This window comes from Notamacropus eugenii, chromosome 6 (genome assembly GCF_028372415.1).
Source record: "Notamacropus eugenii isolate mMacEug1 chromosome 6, mMacEug1.pri_v2, whole genome shotgun sequence".
Lineage (NCBI taxonomy): Eukaryota > Metazoa > Chordata > Mammalia > Diprotodontia > Macropodidae > Notamacropus > Notamacropus eugenii.
Genome location: NC_092877.1, coordinates 76509042 through 76531299, shown reverse-complemented (window position 1 = coordinate 76531299; position 22258 = coordinate 76509042). Strand labels below are relative to the sequence as shown.

Here is a 22258-nt window from a genome sequence, read left to right as displayed (position 1 = left end):
TTATCTCAAACACTTATAAACTATGTGATGGGCAAATAAATTTCCTAGAACCTCAGTTTCTGTAAAATGATGTAATAAAGCTTGCACTACCTTCTGAGGGTTGATATTAGAAAAGCATTTTACACAGTTCATTTAGGGCTTCTCATGTGTCTCTAAATTTCTCATATCTGTAATTCTTTATTGTACTTAATTAATTACCCCAGTTAAGTGATTATCTAGCAATGGGCATGTACTTTATTTTCCAGGGATATTTTGGTCACCAAGAAATTGCTGCTATGAATATTTTGGTACATATAGGGCCTTTCTGTCTTTGGCCTTCTTGGAGCATATGCCCAGTAGAAGAATCATTAGGTCAAGCAATTTAAAAGTTTAATGATTTTTTCTCAGATAATTTCAAATTTTTGCCCGATTGGTTAGAACAATTTAAACTTCCACCACACCAGTGTTTCCATAGTCCCTTCTACCAATTTTGAAAGTTTTCCTCTTTTATGATTGTTGCAAATTTGATGACCCTCAGGTGAAAGATGAAGGCTCTTTTAATTTTCATTTCTCTTGTTTTTGTTGATTTGGAGTATTTTTTTTCTTAGAGTTTCTGGTAATTTACATTCCTGTTTTTTGAATACTGTTCATATCCTTTGACAACTTATCTTTTGGGGAATGGATCACATTATTATATATTTTTATCAATTTCCTATATATCCTTAGATTTTGATTTAGAAATGCTTAATACAATTTCTTCACACTCAGATTTCCTTTTATTTAAAATCTGTGACCCATTTCAGGCCTTGTCCATAAATTGGTTGAATGTGCACACAGTTTTTAACTGGCCTAGACAATTTCTCAAGGAGTTACCTCTATAATTAATGAGTGGTCTTTCTGCTTGTTACACATGCTTTGCTATAGGTCAGCTACAAAAGAATAGCTCTTCAAATATACTGAATACAAGTGAGTAAATTAGAGGAAGAGTGAAAAGATAGAGATGAGGGTGAGAGGCAACATGGTTACCCAGTAGCATGATACACATTGCTTGAATGGAGCAGTAGCAGTGGTGCATTCTTGGAGCTTTCCAGGTGATCTGTCCTTTATACAACTAATGTCCTTTTTGATCAGTCCAGGTACAGCTTGCTTGAGATCTTCAGTTGTTTCTAGACTATGTCTGTCACAGCCATGGACCCTTACTACAGAAACCAGATAGATGAGACCCACTAGCTTTCCAAAAAAATACCTGAGACTCAAAAGCATATAATCAGTCTTTCATCAAGGCCCTGGAATTGATTACTTAGTGATAAGGCCTTGGCCCCCATTTCACACATATCTCAGGTTTTGAACCCTCTCTCTCTCATATGTATATATGACACACATATATACGTACATATGACACATATATGTATACATGACACATATATACATATATGTATATATGATATACATATATGTATATGTGTAAATATATGTATGTATACACACATGCATACATATATACATATATGCACACATGTGGGTTTATAATCTAATAGGTATGTGTGACTATAAACCCTTTGAGGGCAAGGAACAATTTTATGTTATTTTTATTTTTTATCTCTTTAATAGAAATAAATACAATTATTATTTATATCTCTCCCAGAACTAGCCTAGTGCTCTACATACATTAAATTGTTAGTGAGCCGCATACATAGTAGATGATAAATTTCCATTTGTTAAATGAATGGCCTTTGTCCTTTTGTGACTCTTCTCCTTTCAAGGCTGAATGATTGAAGGAGGGAAAGAATGAAAAAGCATTTATTAAGCATATTCCAGGAACTGTGCTAAGTTTTGGCAATACAAATACAAAAGCAGGGCAGCTCCTGGTGTCACAAGAAGCTTATAACCTAGTAGAGCATATAATACATATGTATTATAGGGGAATGATTCCCGGGGAAGGGAATTTTGGTTTGGGAAGTCATAGGAACAGTGAGCTAATCCACAGAGCAGTTGACCAACTAACCCTTTCGAGAAATGATGGTAGTATTGATTTGATTTTTCTTTTTTAGACTAGATTTGTGTTTTCTTTGGTTTAGGGAGCTTCTGGTAATGAATTCTTTCCACTACAGCCAATCAGCACCTGCTTTGAAGTTTATAGTCATAGAAAGTCATGTGGATTACCGAGAGGAGAAGGGACTTAGGGTCACACAGCCAACATGTGTCAAATGAGGGATTTGAACCTAGTACTTCTTGATTCTAAGGCTTACTCAAAAGCCATGATGCCATACTGCTCCTCAATTGGTTACTCTCTCCAGAGCAAGAAGTAGAAAGTATGTTGAGGGCAGGGGAGGAGCAAGATAGATAGAAAGAGGAATAGGATGGATGGGCAAATAAGATATAAAGTCTGATCTCAGATGGTTTGTCTTTGATGTTTGTTTTTTATTGTTTTGTTATATTCCATCTTCTATGGATATAAATGCTATTTTGGGGAATAGTGGGAGGTCCAATGTTAGTTGCTGCTCTGGGTCCTCATACTTTCCTGACTAAATCAATGAGTGAACATAAGGATGTCATAAGTATTATTTAAAATTATATAATGGAAGCAAAGCACTTTTTAAATATGGGCTATCGCAATGACCATTTATCTTCAAGTTACTCCCCACTCTAATCTGTCCTCCACACAAAGTCGTTTTCTTTAACAGATCTGGCCAGGTCATTCTCCTACTAAATAATCTCTATTAGCTCTCTGTTACCTTCAGTGTAGAATATAAATTCCTCTGTTTGGTTTTTAAAGCTCTGCACAATTTAGCACCAACCTACCTACCTATCTAGAATCAGTACATTTTACTCCCCATGTAGCACCTTATGGTCTAACTCAACTGTTCTTCTCTTTCCTTCCCACACATGGCACTCCACCTGTCACGGCACCATTGACAGGCCTCCAGGACTGGAATGCATTTTCTCCTCATCTCTGCCTCACAGAATTCTTTCCTTCTTTCAAACCCCTCCTACGCAGAGCCTTTACTATTCCCCACCACTGATAGTGTTCTCCATCTATAACTGGGAAGGAAGTAAACATTTATATAGTACCTACTATGTGCCAGACACTATTCAAGAGCTTTACAAATATTATTCCATGTGATCCTCAAAACAACCCTACAAGGCAGGTGCCCTTATTATCTCCATTTTACATTTGAGGAAACTAAGGGAGGTTAAATGACTTGCTGAGGATCCCATACCTAGTAAGTGTCTGAGTCTGGATTTGAACTCACATCTTCTAGACTTGAGGCCCAGCACTCTATCCACTATACTACTTAACTTCTTTGTATTTAGCTGTCTTGTAATTATTTTGTATATATCTATCTTATATCACTTGATGATCTCACCTCCAATGAGTTCAATTATCATCTCTATACAGATGGTTCCTAGATCTGTATATCTAGTCCTAATCTCTACTGACTTATAGACACATTTTCAGCTGCCTTTTGGATCTCTCAAACTACATGTCTCATAGGTATAACAAATTCAACAAATCCAGAGCAAAACCCATGATATTTACCCCCAAACCTTTCCCTTTAGAATTACCTTCCCTGTTATTATTGAGGACACCAGCATTCTCCTAGCTATCCAGGACTACGTCTGGGATATCATTTTTAACTCCTCACTCTCACTCACCCCACAGAGCTAATCCATTGCCAAATCTGGTTTCTACCTTCACATTGCTTATGTATGCTACCTTCTCCCCACTCATATAGCCACAACCCTAATTCATGACCTTATCCCCTATTGAATCATGAAGCCTTTTAGTAATTCTTCTCACCTCAAGTCTCCCCCCAGCTCTACTCCATCTTGCATTCAGCTACCAAGGTGATTTTTGAAAGCCTAGATCTAACAATGTCACTTCCCTGTTCAACAAACTCCAGTGATTTCCCTCGGTTCCTTGACCACTCAGCTCAAATTCCACCTTCTCCCAGAGGCCTTTCCTGGGCTTCTTTCCTCTTAGAAGCTAATGCTTTCTCCTCTGCTCTCTGTGTATGTTCTATGCACTTAGTCCTTGAAATTTGTCTCCCCTATTAGAATATAGACTTTTTAAAGATAAGCCTTATGTTTTGTCTTTTTTTTTTTTTTTGCATCTCTAGTATTTAGCACAAGGTCTGTTCCATAATAAATCCTCTACGCCTCTAATGTATAAATTTTGCCTCCCCTGATAGAATATAAGCTCTTTGAGAATGAGGATACTTTAATTTTTGTCTTTATATCCCCAGCATCTAGCACAACATCTGACAAACAGTAAGCGTTTAATAAATGCTGTTGATTGCTCAACATACATTATAATCTTATATATGCATAAGAAAGGAAATCTGGGCTTTTTGTTTTCTTTTCAGCCCTCAGGGCTCCCTAAATAGGTAAAGCATAAGGCAGGTTTGAATTTCTAATTATGCTTTGCTTAAGCCTGAAGATAATTAATTTTGCAGCCTTAGAATCTTTCAAAAATAACTGACTCTAAACCCTTATAGGACACTGTGCCATGTCAATGCCTGAGATAGGAGTAAAAGGACAAATAAAGACTCAAATGACCTCTTTATCCAAATTTGCTTGTAGAAGTCAAGGCAAGAATGATTGTATATAGGTCTATCCAATTAGAGATGACCAGGACTGTTAGATTCAATCAGAGAGAAAATTTTCTTCTCATATGTCTTTTCCTTATAGAAAATGACCAATAGTTTGTCTGTTTTGGACTAAAGTTATTTTTAGGACTAAATCAGATTTCAAATTTCTCAATGCCGATACAAATAAATCCTTTTGCAAAAATAACTCTGTATACAAACTGTTTTAGTAAATGCATTCATCTTTTTTGTATCTGTATTCATAGAATGGAGCAGATTTTATTTCCTAATTATACCTTACTTAAGTTAAGAAATTAAATAGTTTGCAATCTCTAAGCACCAACTAATTGACTTAGTATTATATGTTACACAGGGACTTAGGTAGCTGGTGATGGGATAACTGGCCCAGCACCAAAGAATTTCAGCAGACAAGCTACAATATGTATAATCTGAGTGTGCTTAATCAAAAGAATGATAGTTTATTTTTATTTTTAAGAATTTACATCTTATAGAGTATTTACTCAATCAATCCTTTATTAACTCTGCCTGCCCTCCTTTGTTTTCTAACATAGTAATAGTCTGAGGTCGAGATTAAGCAAAACTGTGAAACCTTACATAGGGGGAAATGGAGTCTCAAAAAGATATTAAGTGATTTTTTTAAACTGATGGATCTTTTAGTAAATAGTATTTCAGTTCCTGAAACTGATTAATGAATGGTAAAAAAAAAAAAAAGACCATACCATTTCTCCTTCTTATTGATGATTTGAATAATGAGAAAGCCAGTGTTTTCCTGCCCTAATTCGCATTAAGAGAGCTAAGATAATGAAGTTGTGATTAAATGGCTATTAAACTATTTTTTATCAAACAGAGATCAAGTAAGTGTGAGAATCTTGGGAAGCAGAGAGTAATTTCAATTCTACAAGATGCAGAAAAAATTACTATAATAAGCAGGGCATGGTCTTTTCCTATAACCTACATTTAAATATCGTTGGAACATCACATACAGTTTTTTACGCCATGGTTGTCTCTTTAAGCAACTATTGAATATTGAACCCTTTGTCTCCCTCATTAGTTTAGTTGGTTACTTCTTCTCTTCTGGTTCCACTACAACTTGGGGTAAACTGTTTTTATTACTATTACTATCCCTAAACACACACGCACATACTTTTCTAGTAGAAGATCTCTCAATGCAGTTTCTCTGGAGTGGAATGGTCCTAAGTTTAAATTCTAAGGTAAGATTTTAGAATCCCTTGAGAGTCAGAATCCACCCTCATACAGCTACATCTCTATAGAACTTTGACTCAGTAAGCTACTGTGAGTTATTAATTCAATCCTTATTCACTCAGCATCCACTAATTAAGTACCTACTATGCACAAAGCAGTGTGCTAGGTCATTAACATAGAAACTCAGCAAATATGAATATAGTTAGTGTAAAGGGGGATTTCTATCCCCACTCCAATTAACATAATCACAGAAAAACTTAATTGCTAACAAATGCTTAATCAATTTGAGAGGAATAAAGTACTTTGATCATTGAATGACAATATACAGGAAATATCTTCTGATTGACTTACACACATGCACACACACACACACGCACACAAACACACACACAGCCCTATAGGTAATACAGCAAGCCAGCTCAGAATACTGCATGACAGGAAAGTAGTTGTTGAATCTAATGATTAAGAACTCCTGAAAGAGAAATGGCGCTTGGGAATACTTTTTCTCCTACCTCCCATTGACCAAGAGACAGCCTTGTGAACTTGTGAAGATTAGAAGTCCCTATTGGAAGGCAGTATTTTCACCAGAAACTGAGAAATACATCAACCAAACACACCAAGTCTCAAAACCCATCAGTGAGCTACACCTAAGATTTTCATAAGACCTCCATGAAAGAATAAAATATTTCCAATGACCAGGAGCTGTGAATTTATTCTCTAGTCATATATGATCTCTAAGTTGGAAATCATCCTCTTCAGGGACATTGTTGTTACAAGAGGAGAAGGCAGTCTTGATTTAAGGTGGTAGGGGGAGGAATTCTGTAACCACTTCCTTTGCTATATACCTGCTTAGTAAATACTTTTTCTGGAAGATAATTGTTTAACTGATAACCGGTAGTGAGCAGGCGGATAGGGGCTCATTAGTGACAGTACCAGAAAACCCAGGCCTGTAAGAGTTACCCCAGAATCCTAAAGTAAGTAGTAGCTAGCCCTTAGGAGTGAACCCCTGGAATCCTAAAATGAATAATAGTCAGCTATCTCTGAGGACTTGGCATGCCAGTTCAAGAGTAGCCCCAGAGAGGGTGCCATATTTGGATTTACCATTAGTTGCAAGGGATTCTTTAGTAACCATTGTAATAGGTGATTTTTATGATGACAGACACTACTCCTCTCTAAATCGTTTTTTATTACTGAATGGTTTGTATAAACATAGCCATATTTATTGTTTGCCATTATAAATACTGCAAACATTGACAAAAAGAAAAGTTTTATCTCAGTAGCATTTTGAGTGTATTTTCTGAGAACCCTGGAGAGTATCATCTTATTATTAGATAAGTCTTTACTTTGGAAGAGAGTAGATTTTCATAGTACAAAGGAGGAAAGGAGTTTGTATCCCAACACAGGAAAATGTCCCTAAGAATTGCAAAGCTACAATGGTAAAAAGGTGTATCAAGCTGTTCGGTGCCTTCACTTTGTCCTTCCTGCTATCAGTGTGAAGATTCTGATTCCGATACTGAGTCAGAGCACTGTAGCCTTCGGTACTATTGCCCATTGTCAATTATATTTTCTATTTCTCCTCCCTTCCTCTTCTCTTCTCTTTGATGGAGCTAATAAGAATATTTCAGTTAAAGCAATAATTTGGGGCAATTAGAAGCAATAGCATAGTCAAGCTTTGGAAAGGTTATCTTACAATGTCATTTTACTGACTACCGTGCTCCCCGCTGCCATGTCGCTTGTGAACAGACATGTGTTCGCAGGCCAGTGTGCTTCATCTGTGGTGACTTTGATTTATTTGCTCTGTAAATTGGGACTGAAGCAATAATAGAAAGTGACATTAATTGTTTAACAGAGTCCTCTTTGTCACATCCATTGCTTTCTCTGGGGTGTTTGATTGTTGAAACTTGTACAAAACTAATTGAAATTGCCATGATGAGGGCTAGTGTCCACTCAACCTCTCACTTGGGAATGTCAGTACACTTGAATGTCGGTCTAAACCTCCAACTGGAAAGATCTACCAGAAGATATCTGACTTTCTTATAACATTATGTGATCAAAGAAAGCATTTAAAGTCAGAAAAAAACCACAAAATTTTTCCTGTTAATTACATTTATTTTTGCTTTTTTATCATTTAAAATTTTTTCAAGTATTTATTTTTAACTCCAACCTCTCTAACTCAATTAAATAAAAGAAAAACCCTACACATAGTCAAACAAAACTAATCCCCTTATTTATTGTCCACATCCAAAACCTTATATCTCATTCTTCGTATAAACCCATCAGCTCTCTGTCATGAGATGAACAATATTTTCATCATTAATTCTGTGGAATCATGTTTGATTATTGTTTTGGTCTTTCAGAGTTGTCCATTTTTAAAATTATTAATGTCATAGTATATAATCTTCACCTGATGCTTACTGATGCTATAAAATAAAATCTTTATTTGATTCTGTGAACTTCACTCCACATCCATACATCCAGATTTCTCTGAAACTGTCTCTCCACTTATTAAAGCATAACATTACATTCATATATCATGATTTGTGCTTCCATTTCTCTTTGGATGGGCATCCCTTGAGTTTTCAATTCTTTGCCACTGCACAAGGAGCTTCTACAAATACGTACTCTTTTACTCTTCCTTGGATCTCTCTGGGGTATAAGACCTAGTAGTTGTATTGCTGGGTCAGAAGGCATGTACAGTTTAGTAATTTTGGCGACCCTGTTCCAAACTGCTTTACAGAATCACTACAGCAGTTTCTAGCTCCATCCACAGTATATCAATAGGACTTTTCCTCTCTAGTCTCTCCCAATATTTGTCATTTTTTCTTTTTGTCAACTTTTCTAGTCTCAGGAATGGAAGTTAGGACCTCAGAGTTACTTTAATTTGTATTTCTGTAATCATGAGTGATTTGGAACATTTTTCATGGATATAGCTAGCTTGGATTTCTTCTCTGGATAACTATTCATATCCTTAGACTGTTTATCAATTGAGGAATGGTTCTTAGTACTAAAATTTTGAATCAGTTTTAGAAATGAGACTTTTATCAGAGAAATTAGCTACTAAACTTTCCCCCTACATTCCTGATTTTCTTTTAAAATTTTAGCTACCAGTAAATCAATAAACATTTATTAAGTACCTGCTACTTGCCAGGCTCTCTGCTAAGTTTTGGGGATACAGAAAGAGGCAAAATATAGTCTTGGCCCTCAAGGAGCTTCTAATCTAATGGTGGAGACAACATACAAACAAATACAAAGGAAGGTATATGCAGGATTAATCGGAAATAATTAATGGGGTAGACTACTTGACAGATGAGTATGTGTCAGGGAATAAGGCATAAAAAGAGTAGAAAGGTAGTTGGGGGCTGGGTTATTAAGGACTTGGAATGTCAAACAGAGTATTTTGTATATGATCCTGGAGGCAATGGGGAGCCATTGGTGTTTATTGAGTTTATTGAAGTACTGATGTGTCCCATGGTGGGATCTACACTTTAGGAAAATCACTTTAAAAACAGAATGGAAGGTGGATGGGAGTGGGGAGTGACTGGAGGCAGGAAGATCCACCAGCCAGCTATTGCCATTGTCCAGGCATGAGGTGATGAGGGTTTCTACCAGAGTGGTAATGGTGTTAGAGGAGAAAAGGGGGATATATTTAGGGAAATGGTGCAAAGGTGAAATTGGAAGTCCTTGGCAAGAACTTGTCTGGGGGATGTGGGTTGAGAGCTAGTGAGAACTTCAGGATGTCTTCTAGGTTGTGAACCTGAAGGACCGGGAGAACACTGTTGCCCTCTGCAATAAAAAGGAAGGAGGATGGGGGAAGAAGGTTTAGATGTATTAGATTTGTTCACAAAAGGACTTTTAATTTTTATGTAATCAAAATTATCCATTTTATCACCTGTGATCCTCAGCTTGGCCGTGAACTCTTCCTCTTTCCATTTAACTGAAAACTAATTTCTTCCTTACTCTTCTAATTTGCTTCTAATATCACTTTTTATGTCTGTGGTATATCCATTTGGAATTTCTCATGCTATACAATGTGAGGTGTTACTCCATACCTAATTGCAGTCATGTTGTTTTCCAATTTCTCAGCAGTTTTTTTTCCCAAAATGTGAACCCAGGAACTCAGGTGTTTTAATTTAGCAAACCCTAAGCTAATAGGACCGTTTGCTTCTGTATTTTGTGTAGATAATCTGTTTCCACTCATCGATCTCTCTATTTTTTAACCAGTACCAAACTGTTTTGATTTCTTTTCTTTGTAGTATAATTTGAGATCTGGTACTTCTAGGCCTTCTTCCTTCCCACTTTTTCATTGTTTTCTTGAGATATTTGACTTTTAGTTCCTTTAGATGAATTTTATTATTTTTTCTAGTTCTATACAGTAATTATTTGGTAGTTTAATATGCCATGGTAAATTAATCTGGTTAGTATTGTCATTTTCCTTATATTGGTCTAGTTATGAGCAATTAATATTTTCCCTTTTATTTAGATTTGTCTTTATTTCTATAAACAACATTTTATAGCAATAGCCAGACAGTTTTTCTTGTTACTTTCAAGAAGAATTTTGCTGTACCAAACTCTGTTCAAGGACTTTACAAAATCATCTCTCTACTACTATACATATCACCACTATTTCAGCAAAAAATAGAAATAATTATGTTTAATCAGGTCTTAAAAATGAATTATGACACGATCAAATTCCAAGGTCTCTACCATTGTAATGAATATGTGCTCCTTGGAAGGAACTCATGAAATACAGTTAATTTAAAAATATTTTTTGGTGTATACTTGCCTAGAATTATGCTGCATTCATGGAAAATCACTTTGCTATGTGACTGAAAACAAATAGCATATAGTAAACCTGGAATACCAAACATAAATTTTAAATTATAATAGTCAAAAAAATTTGCTTATTGATAAACATTATTAAACTTTTGCCTTGAAATATTTAAACTCCAGGGGAATGAACCATATTTATAAAATGGAATATGCAGAGAAACTGCCTGATTTAAAAAATAATAGATATGCAAACTCTATTTTATCAAATATAATACAAAGACAGATTATTCTAGAGAAGATAATATTTACCTTAGCTTAAACTAGCATTTGGTTTCATTGTAAGTTAAGAGTAATTTTATAGCCGACTTCATGAATAGGCTTTTTTTTAAATAAAAAGAAAATAATTCCAGGTACTTGGAAGGCAAGTTATATTCATGATCAGAATTTTTTTCCTTTTAATCTTAAACAGATTATAGAATTTGGAACTAGAAGAAAGTTTAGAGGTTATGGACTCTGACTCTTATGTTACAGATGAGGAAATTGAGAGCCAGAGAGAAGTAATTTACTAAGGTCATACAAGAAGTAAAGAATTTGAACTCAGGTCTTCCAACTACCATACTCTTACTGCTAGACCATGAAGCTGGCAGCCATATTCTGGTGGTATTAAAAGTAATTTACATTTCAGAAGATCAAATATTTTAAAGACATTAATTTATTTCTGTATAATACATCATTTTGTAAATAAATTCACCCATTCAAAAAAAATCAGCATTTCCACAACTGATTATATATTAATCTACCAACTCATAGTTTATGGGAATGTGATAAAACTTAAACAACAGTGATACTGTGACCCCTCCCCCCCAAATAAATCATTGACAAGGTCAACTTCAAGGACTACTGAGTTGAAACATTGATAAAAATCCAAAACAAACCCATCAAGATCAGTCATTAATATGCTGCCTCTAAGACACATAAGAATGTGAATTCGAGTTTTTGCTTTTGGACAAAGACTCATCAGTAATGAGGGGAAACAATTTTTGTATGAAAATAAAATGTATACGTGATAAAGACCTGCCTAATTTCACTAGTAATACAATTTGATTTTCTGATTAGCTGTCTTATTCTCTCATTCTTGTAATTTTGTCAGGTCAATTAACTGGAGTTCAGTGCCAGCAAGAAAGGAAGTCTGGGCATTGCTAGCTTCATTAGATGTCAGCAACTTAGGTGCATTTTGTAATACAATCTGTGCAGGATAATTTAGCCTATAGTTATTAATGGGATGGCATTGAATTTGAGGTGTATGCATGTGTGTGTGGGGGTGTGTGGGTGTGTGTGTGTGGGTGTACATGTGTATGTGAGAAAGAGAGAGAGAGACTGTTTTGAAATCTTTTTGAAGAAAATCAAATGGGTCAAATAAAATGAGAAAGAACTGAAATAAAATATGTATAGAAGGATACATATACATATATGTATATGTATTTACGTATACATAAATATACACATATTTATGTCTAATGGTAGTCATCTCTAAGGTGGGGGAGATGGGAGGGAAGAAACAAAGGGAAAAATTAAAAAAAATTGCATGGGAATTTTATTATACAGTTAAAAAGAATACCAAATTTTACCAATAGATTTGTGTGTGATTACCTTTCTCTCTCCTATTCTACAATATTATGGAAGTGCTTATTTTATTTCTTGAATTCAGAATAAAATAAATAAAATTTTAAGAAAAATGAATTGCAGGGTCTAGAAGAAGAAAATTACCCTACCTGAATTTAATTGTAAGTAAAAAGTATAATATAACTTATTTGAAACTCAGTTTCCTTATATGTAAAATTGCAGTATATTTGTACAGCCTACTTTGCCTACCTGTTAGAAGGAAAGTGCTCTGCAAACTTTAAAATGTTTTTGAAATATGAACTACCATCATTGCATTTATTGAGCATTCCGTATGTACCTAGCCCTGTGACAATGATTATACTCTTCAAAAGGAAGCTGATTATATGGACTTTGCCCACAAGGCATTTCAGAAAGGAAAAGTGACCATATCCACATGAAACCATTTGTGAGCAAGATCATCTTATATAACAACATTCAGATTTAATAATGCTGATTTGGTTCGTAGGGGCAAAACAGAAGTGAGTGTGGTACCATAGAGAGGCAGCCTCAGGATCAGGAAAAACTTGGACCCCACTCCTGCCCTTTATACAGGGAAGGGTTTTTAATTTGGTATCTGTGGATAAATTTTATGAGGTTCATGAAGTTGAATAAGAAAAAAAGTAACATCTTTATTTCAATTTAATTGGTTTCTTTTTTAGACCTCTGTATTTTATCTTATACAATAATATATATGTATATATATTCTGAGAAGAGGTCCATGGGCTTCACAGGACTGCCCAAAACTGCATAAGATGGTGTGTATGTGTGTGTGTGTGTGTGTGTGTGTGTGTGTGTGTGTTCAGTTGTTTTTCAGTAGTATCTGATTATTTGTGATCCCTTTTGGAGTTTTCTTTTTTTTTTTTTTAAATATAATTTAGTTATTTTCAGTTTCCAACATTTGCTTCCACAAGATTTTGAATTCCAAATTTTCTCCCCATGTCCCCTCTCCCCCCATCCCAGAACAGTGTACACCCCATCCACCCCTTTTCTCAATCTGCCCTCGCTTCTATCAGCACCCTCTTCTTCCATCCCCCTCCATTCTATTTTCCTGTAGGACAGAATAGATTTCTATACCCTATTTGGGGTTTTCTTGGCAAAGGCAGATTTGCCATTTTCTTTTCCAGCTCATTTTACAGATGAGGAAATGGAGACAAACAGCATTAAGTGACTTGCCCAGGATCACACAGCCAGGAAGTGTCTGAGGCTAGATTTGAACTCATGAAGATGAGTCTTCCTGAATCCAGGCCAGGGGCTCTCTCCACAGATGACACATACTGGCTATGTGACTCTGGGCAGGTCATTTAATCTCTTAGTGCTGCTAATATCTTTTCTAAGACTGTAAATTGCAGAGCAGTCGCTGACTTGCATTTGCCAGACTCCTTGACCCCCACCTTCCCCAGTCTTGCCATGTACAAAATGGTCTGCTAGTTATTTGGAATTTAATTAAAAATTGAACAATATTCTAAAGGAACTTTTGGTCTAATTATACATAAACATGATAAAAGTCCTAAATAACATGATTCCAACAATTAGGGGTCAGTTCTGTACAATAAGTTTCCAGTTCTGTTGCCCAGACCGTAAGAGGAAATGGGTTTAGTGAAGAGAGAGATTAATGTGGGCTATTGTGGTCAGGAATTACTTCATATGCATTGGCACATTTGGTTAAACATGTGTTCATTCCATGCTGATTAAGCACATTCTCTTGCCCTCCCCCTCTCTCTTTCTGTTTCTGCAGAAGATAGATGAAGAGAATGAGGCAAACTTGCTAGCCGTCCTCACAGAAACATTGGACAGTCTCCCTGTGGATGAGGATGGATTGCCCTCATTTGATGCACTGACAGATGGAGATGTGACCAATGACAATGATGCTAGCCCTTCGCCTATGCCCGACGGCACCCCTCCAACTCAGGAGGCAGAAGAGCCGTCTCTAGTAAGAACCCTTCCTACTGTTTAACAGGAATTGGAGTTGCCTCTGGCTATCCGCCGCATGGGTATGATGTAGCAACAATAAGGTTTGGATTCTTAATTTAGACTGAAATAACAACAAAGACCAAAAACCTGAGAGTGTACAGAGTATGAAATATTAAGAATTTCTCTCTTTCCTGAAATTCTTGTGTTTTTAAAATGTGTAACCAAAAACATCATAAAAAAACCCCAAAACATGGATTGTCATTGTGTAGAAACAATCTAGAATATTTTGGATAATAGGTGGTGAATTTCATTTGCTCAGCTGATATAATTTCGTTCATTCAAAAAAAAAAATGATTATATTCTTGTTCCTAGCGTAGAACTTTACAAATAGCATTAACTTAGTATAGTTACTGCTGTTTATAAACCTCTGTGTTAGGAACTGAATATGATACAAAGGCAAATAATATGTAGTTTAAGCCCCCAAGGGGTTTACGGTCTTGCAGGGGAGATGTCATGTGCACAAGTAACTATAAAAAAATAAATAAATAAAACAATGAATGCCTGAGAGAGATATTGGCAAAGTGAGAACTCACTCAGCTCATACTGTGGAGAAGGGACAAAAACAAGAGTTCCTTTTCTCACAAAACTTACTTTCTACTGAGGAGACAAGGGACAAAATTTTACATGGATAAATATTCGGTAAGAAAAATGAAAGACAGAACATGAATGCCTGAAATTTGCAAAGAAAGTTTCCCAGAGTTGGTGATATAGGATTCTGAAAGGGAAAGATGAGAATGGAGAGTTTTCCAGATATGATAGATGGGTGAAGAAATAGGAAAGATTTCAAGAACTGGCTAGTATTCCAATTTGGCTGAAATATACAGTTTATGAAGACAATTTATATGAAATATGGCTGGCAAAATTGTTTGGAACCAAATTGTGGAGTACCTTAAATGCCAAGCTAAGGAGTTTTATATTTTATCCTATAAGGAAAGGAAAGATTTTGAGCAAGAAAGGGACACGGTCAGGTTTGTGCCTTAGAAAGATTATTTTGGTAGTTGTGTAGAGGATTGATTAGAGAGGGAAAAGGCTGGAAGCAAGGAGTTCAATTAGAAGCCTATTACAGTAGCCTGGGCCAGAGGCAATGAGGACCTGAATTAAAGTGGTGGCTATGTGAGTGGAAGAAGGGAACAGATGCAAGACATTCTGAGGAAGGTAAAATCAAGACTTGCCAACTGAATGGACTGGTAGGTGAGAGAAAGAGATGAAGATGATTCTAAGACACAGGAAGGACCATGAACAGAAATGACAAAGTTTAAGAGAGGATAATGAATTCTGTTTTGGACATGTTGAATGTGAGATCTCTTTTTGTGGACAAATCTGTGTGCTGCTTGTATCTGATGCAGGAATGACAAATTTTTTCCTGCTTAAAATGTAGCTAATTTTATTTTTGTGATGTTATCTAGGGCTCACCTCAAGAGTTTAAAGAATCTCAGAATTAGAACTGATAGGGACCTTCAAAATCATCTGATCTAATTCCTTGTTTTACAGATCAGAAATTAAGGCCCCTAGAGGTTAAAGCACCTAGAGAAGACCACATAGGTAGCTGATGGCAAGTCTGTGATCTAAACACATTTTCTTGCTAACAATTCAGCACTCTTTGCACTGACCCCGTCATCCTGCTCTCCCTAAAAATGTTTGTTGTGCTTCTGTCTTACAAGTCTGATCACTCTCATTCCTTATTCCTGAACCTTATTTTGCAATATATTTCTTGATATCTTCAATCATTCCACCTTTACACTGAGAACAGAGTAGCAACTTAGATTTAGATTTAATTTGGAGGTTCTTATCAGATTCTTCGTAGAATCTTACTGCCTCTTCATCCTCTAGAACCAATGTTAGTGTGTTTGCTGCATCATTTTTCAAATAATTATCATCAGTATTGCAATATGAGATGACTAGTATTCCATAAAATAACAACTCTCCTTCCCAATGGATGCACAATAAAACTTTCTACCAACTCCTTTCCTTCCTCTTCAAAGAGTATCTTTCAATTCAACCAGCCATGTAGGTGCAACCTCCTTCTAGTTCTTCTGATTTTTAAGGGGCTTACTTCGCAAGAGATTCAACTAAGAAAGATTATCCTGAAGGCATTTAAGGGAAAAATGTAAGAAGGAAAGCAAAGAGAAGAAAATTGGAGAAGATCTGCAAGGATTTTTATAACAGAATAATTTCAACATCAAGAACAGAAGAGTCACTACACTTGAACTCTAGCACCAGGGTATTAGATTTACTTACAGAGTAGGTAGAAATTACACTAAAGAGAACAAAGATGGGAAAAAATAGCCAAATTGCAACAAATGTCTTGAGTAGAGACAGATACTTAAGGTGACACAATTGTGAGATCATTGAGGGAGCAGTAACAAGGTATATAAGCAAGAGAAAGATTCCAAAGGCAAGAGGAATATTTACTCACAAAGAAGAGCTTATTTAAAAAAACAGTTTCTCAGCAATCCACCTATATGTGTAATTTCCCATTTTTGCAAAGCCTTTATGAGACTTATCTACTAATCAACTACCAAGCATTTATTGAACACCTGCTACATGCCAGACACTACTCTGGGTGTCAAAGACAAAGTCTAAAGACAAAAACGAAATAGTTCCTCGGACAGATAGTACACATGACTCAAATAACAGGAGGAAAATTTATTAAATTGCCTTCAGAAAATTATCAAGCTCTTTTAACATCCTAGAGCTAAAACCTGACTTTCTTATTGCCAGACTTCTATCAGGGGTGTTCTTTGACTATGAGACATAAAACATAACAGTCTCTGAAAAACTGAAAATAATATCAGAGAGAGTAGTGGAGAGAGGCATGGTAGCTGATGAGGAACTTTGAGAAGAAGAGTAAAATGTAATCAGAGAAAGATAAGACAAGAAGAGAAAAATTAACTGGTCACAAGGACAAAGACAGAAAGACAGACAGGGTACTCTGCTTGTCTCCTCTCATTGTCCTGAGAAAGCAAGGAAAACCTCTAACACGTTGGGTGGACTTGGACAAGAGACCCATGGAATTGGCAGTCATGGATGGGTTGAGATCTGTACCACTGAGGAGAAAATCCAAAGATTTTAAATCAGAGATCCATTTGAACCTTTTGAATCAGGATTTGAGAGGCCTACAAGACATCCAGAAGGTGATATCTCGCAGGCATTTAATAATTTGACTGGATTACAGAATAGAGAACAGTACTGGATATTTGGATTTGAGAGTCAACTACCTGGAGATGGTAGCTAAAACCATACTAATGAGTTCTCTAGTGATAAGAGTGAAAAGAGACCAAAGGGGCTGGGCATAAATAATGACCCAGCAAAGCAGAATAAGGAATGATCAGAAAAATAAGAGAAGGAGGAAACGGGAGAGTCGTGAAAGCTGAGGAAAGAGTGAGTATTCAAGAGGAAGGGGTGTTCATTACTGTCAAAAGCTGCCAGAGAAAAAGGAGGATAATGACTGAGAACAGGCTAATGATGTTCACTATTCAGACCTCTTTAATAAACATTAAGAAAGAGGTCTTGTTGAGTTATAGGGCTAGAAACCATGTTTCAAGGATTTTGAGGAGTGGGCAGTGAGGAACTGCAGCCAGCATAGTTGCTGGAGATAAAAGTGTGATTTTATGGAGGAATTAGCATTTGTCTGGTCCTTGAGGCAGGATCAAATTTCAGCAGATTTAGGTAGAGTGGAAAAAGATGCCCTAAATGATGCCTGGCATTTCTGTGATGTTTTATTGGTATACGTGACTTCCTTTCTCATCATCCATAGGCATGTTTCATTTCTTTGTCTCAGGTTTCATATTTGTTTCATTTGTAACACGAGGGCATACCATGTACAGTTATCTAGTGTCACTGCCCTACAGATTGTTCATATCCTACCTATACATTTTGAAAACACCCCAGAACTTTAGGAAGTTGACTTTGTATTTGGAGATTTCTAGCCTAGAGATGGAGATGATGACATAGGAGCTGCTTCAATTCTGAGGTCTTACATAGGTACAGAGGTGTATGTTCACTTTAACACATGGTACCTTAGCAAAGTGACACAACTGTGAGAACGTTGAGGGAGTAATCACAAGGTATATAAGGAAGGGGAAATTCCAAAGGCAAGGGGAAAAATGGTAGATGATCTATTCTATTCCTTTCATGATGACTTGTATGCTCAACATTAGCTAAGTAATAGGAAGATGGTTGACTTAGTTGTCTTGGGAGGGAGGCATAACGACCTGGTGGAATGAGTCCTGGGTTTGGAGTCATAGGACCAAGGTCAAAATCCTACCCCTGTCACTTACTACTTGTGTAACCATGGACAATCCATCTAATTTCTCTGTTCCTTAGTTTCCTCAAATGTAAAATGCAGAGGTTGGTCTAGATGGCTCCTATCGTACCTACTATCTCTAAATCTATTAGCTCATGATGCTTTACCTTTCTTCTTTCTATTAAAAGCAGTGATTCCTGCCCCACTGCTTCCAAAGTATCTTATGGCACTTTAAGTTTTAATAGTACTAGAAGATGCAGTTCAAAATAATATATTCCTCCATTCAGTAACAAGCATCTCACTTAATAATTTTTTCCCTTATTTCTTGAATCCTCACAATTATCATAAAAGCTTTTCTTATTCAAATGAACTATAACCTAGCGGTAGTGGATAGGGAATTCCCTTGGGTGGAGGGAGTCTATTTTTGCCACACCTTACAGGAAAAATAAAACAAACCAAAACAAAGAAATTCACCAGTCACCCACACCCCTAGAATGTCATGAAAGGAAGTGTCTCCATTAATCTTTAATATAATTTCAAACCATTTTACTTAAACCTCAGCACCAGCTACAATGTCAGAAACAGAAGCACCTCCATTCATTTTTAATATATTTTCAAACCCTTGTACTTAAAGGTTGGGGTTTTGTTTTAATTCCTTTTGAGCTATTTATGTTCTCCTTGTTCAGACTGATGTAGCTAATTTTAAGTAAATATGCAAAAAATTCTAATAAAGTGTTCTAATCCTTAAAGATGCATAACTTTTCTTTCTTTTCCCTTTCCCTGATATGTTTCTAGCTTAAGAAGCTCTTACTGGCTCCAGCCAACACTCAGCTAAGTTACAATGAATGCAGTGGTCTCAGTACTCAGAACCATGCAAATACTAATCATAGGATCAGAACAAACCCTGCGGTTGTTAAGGTACAAACTTAATCTTTGTAACGAGGGAAAATTAACAAGGAGTTTTATGCTTTCAGTGGAGAGCAAGCAACAGATCTATATGTATTAATCTGGCTAACATCCTGCAAGGATTTCAAAAATGTCAAACATGAAATGGAATGGGTTCCAGAAAAATCACTTCAGCTACTTTAAACTGTGAATAGTTTAATTTTTTTCAGTTTGGGGTGGGGTAATGGGGAAGTCTCATTGTCTGTTGCTCTTTATCCATATTATTAGTACATGGACTTGTACAGTGTACAGTAAAAATTTTCTGATTGGTTGGTCTTGTTTATGAGCAACTCTAAGATATAGGATTATCATTTGGCCAGCTGTCTAACTTAGAAAGATAATTCTTGAATCTCAGCAAAAGGTCTGTATCAGCTATTAATTGGATGGAAAGCTGGCAATGACATAATTCTGTTAGCGGGCGGTATTAAACAATGTTTGTCTTACCATTCACTGTAACTGAAAACGGAGCATTTAGGGGTACTTAAGAGAGTTGTGAATACTGGGCCCAAGCAATCAGCAGCAAATTAAGGTTTAAAGCAGTCTCTCTTTTTTTTGGGTTCACAGTAAAGGCGCTGTAGGGTCTTGTTAGTTACATGTTGCTGAGTAGGAACATTGAAATGTAGGAGAAATGAGATAAAATGCAGCATAAATGTCATTTAGGAATTTTAAATGTAATTTTCTTTCCTTGTTCTGCAAACAATTATTCACAGCTCATAGATCTAGTACACTTAGACTGAACACTTCATTGAAAATCTCATCTCTTCAGAAAACCTATATCCATTCTGATAAGGTTCAGTTCACTAATTTTCCTTTTTTTATGCCTTGTTTTTAAGACCGAGAATTCATGGAGCAATAAAGCGAAGACCGTTTGTCAACAGCAAAAGCCACAAAGACGTCCCTGCTCGGAGCTTCTCAAGTATCTGACTACAAATGATGACCCTCCTCAGACCAAACCAACAGAGAGCAGGAACAGCAGCAAAGACAAATGCCCTTCCAAAAAGAAGCCCCATCTCCAGGCTCAGCCGCATCATTTGCAAGGTAGGCTTGGGAGTGGAAGACAGAATGTTGGCTGAGATGCCAGTGATGAGGCACTGGAACTCAGTGACTCTGAAAAAGACTTGGGTTATTTTCTGTGTACAGAAAAGTCAGAAACTCTTCTGCAGAAGGAAGGACCAGGAATAAAAGACAACTCTTCCTTGGAAATTATATTAATGTAACTTTTTTGAGCGAATATGCAGGCTAAATCACAACTCACAGAAGGGACCTGAAATGCACATTGGAATGCTGGAGGTGGTGGGGATTAGGTAGAAATAATGACTGAGAATTACAATATCAGATGATATTTATATGAACATTACTAAGATAACTGAAGTCCCAGCTCTTTAGTGAGCTTTTTTTTTCTTCTTCTTTTTTTTTTTTACTTGGTGGGAGGAGGTTATTTCCTCTAGCAGTGTAAAAATGGAGGAAGGCATGGTTAATTTGTCATATATGCCTTGAGAAACAAGAAGTAGTATCTTTGTAATTCCGCTCCTGAACATAAATGCTTAATTTCCATTGCCTATTGCATTGTATATATGTTTTCACCCTTGACAAAATACGAATCCTTGAATTTAAGGACTATTTCTTTCTGTCTTTGTTTTCTTCACACTTAGCCCAGTAGTTGGCATAGTAGATGCTTAATGAATGCCTATTGCTTGTGTGCTTGACTTTAGGAATAAGGTTTTCAAGTCTTCATCTCCCCTCTCTTTTCTTTCTTCTAAAATGCTGATTGTTCAAACTAAACTGAACATTGGATATCAGTCGACTGTTCTTGTCTAGCCCTAGGCTGGAAGAGTTAGTAATTCAAGTCAGACCCAGACATTTGTTTGAATGTCTGCTAATAGATTTGACTAGATTACGGTTCTGGCTCTGACGCTTACTAACCATGTGGCCGTGGGCAAATCATTGCCTTAGTCTCAGTTTTCCTAATCAGTAAAATGGGGACAAAACATTTGTACTACCTACCTCACAGGGTTGTTGTGAGGAAAACATTTTACAGAACTTACAGCATTATGGAAATGCAAGTTATTGTTATCATGATTAATTTTCAGATTTTTTTCTTTATTGCCCCAGACATAGTATAGGTTTATAGTCCCAAGAGAACTTGTTTGAAGTTACTGTTTACTTTAAAATATGCCTGTTTCCATTGTGACTCTACCTGTAGAACTTGTTACAGTCCAGTGGAAATAGGTGTATTCTGAAGTAGCAGGTGTAAAGATACCCTGTTTTTCTTTTGTTTCCCATAACTTCCCCTTCCAGCTACAGGTTCCCAACCCCTGATCCCTGTTTTGAACCATGATAATTACATACAGGTATGTTAATTGTTTGGGGGTGGTGATGGTGGTGATTGTTTGGTTTTGTTTTGTTTTCTTTTTAAGTAAACATCTTCATTCCCAGGTTATCAAATTGCTATTCCTTTCCCCTTCCCTCCCTTATATAAGCATAGCATCTTGTAAGAACATCTTTTAATGCTTTACTAAGCCTCTCCCTTTGGCTTTCCATGATACCTAGCTCTTAGTCACCCTCTATCTATCCCTGTCTATCCAGACCCTGAAATAGAGTTAATGTTTCAGACTGCTCTGTTTCCCACTGACCCGTCTTCATGAAAACTTGAAGGTTTGCCTGCTTTCAAGCAGATGAGGAAAGTCAATCAGGGCAGAAGTCATCAGGTGAAGTGTGAGATGGACAAAGCGAAGGGTAAAGAGGCATGATTTCTCATGGGTCATTCTCAGATCTTTGTTCCAGTGTTTGATTTTGTGTCCCATCCCAAGTCATTCCATGCATCCAGGAAAGCAAATCTGGCCATAGATTTTAAAGGGGATGCTTTCTTGGT

General features: G+C 36.4%; 1 protein-coding gene across 6 annotated transcripts in view; it reads left to right on the top strand.

Annotated features, from left to right (window-relative positions):
- Positions 1-22258, top strand: part of PPARGC1A (PPARG coactivator 1 alpha) — a 779791-nt gene that overhangs the window by 717323 nt on the left and 40210 nt on the right. For all 6 annotated transcript variants that reach the window (XM_072620378.1, XM_072620376.1, XM_072620375.1 and 3 more), the window contains 3 exons: positions 13960-14154; positions 19237-19359; positions 20220-20424. In XM_072620378.1, coding sequence (XP_072476479.1) covers positions 13960-14154; positions 19237-19359; positions 20220-20424 — 523 coding nt within the window. The remainder of the gene's footprint in view (positions 1-13959; positions 14155-19236; positions 19360-20219; positions 20425-22258) is intronic.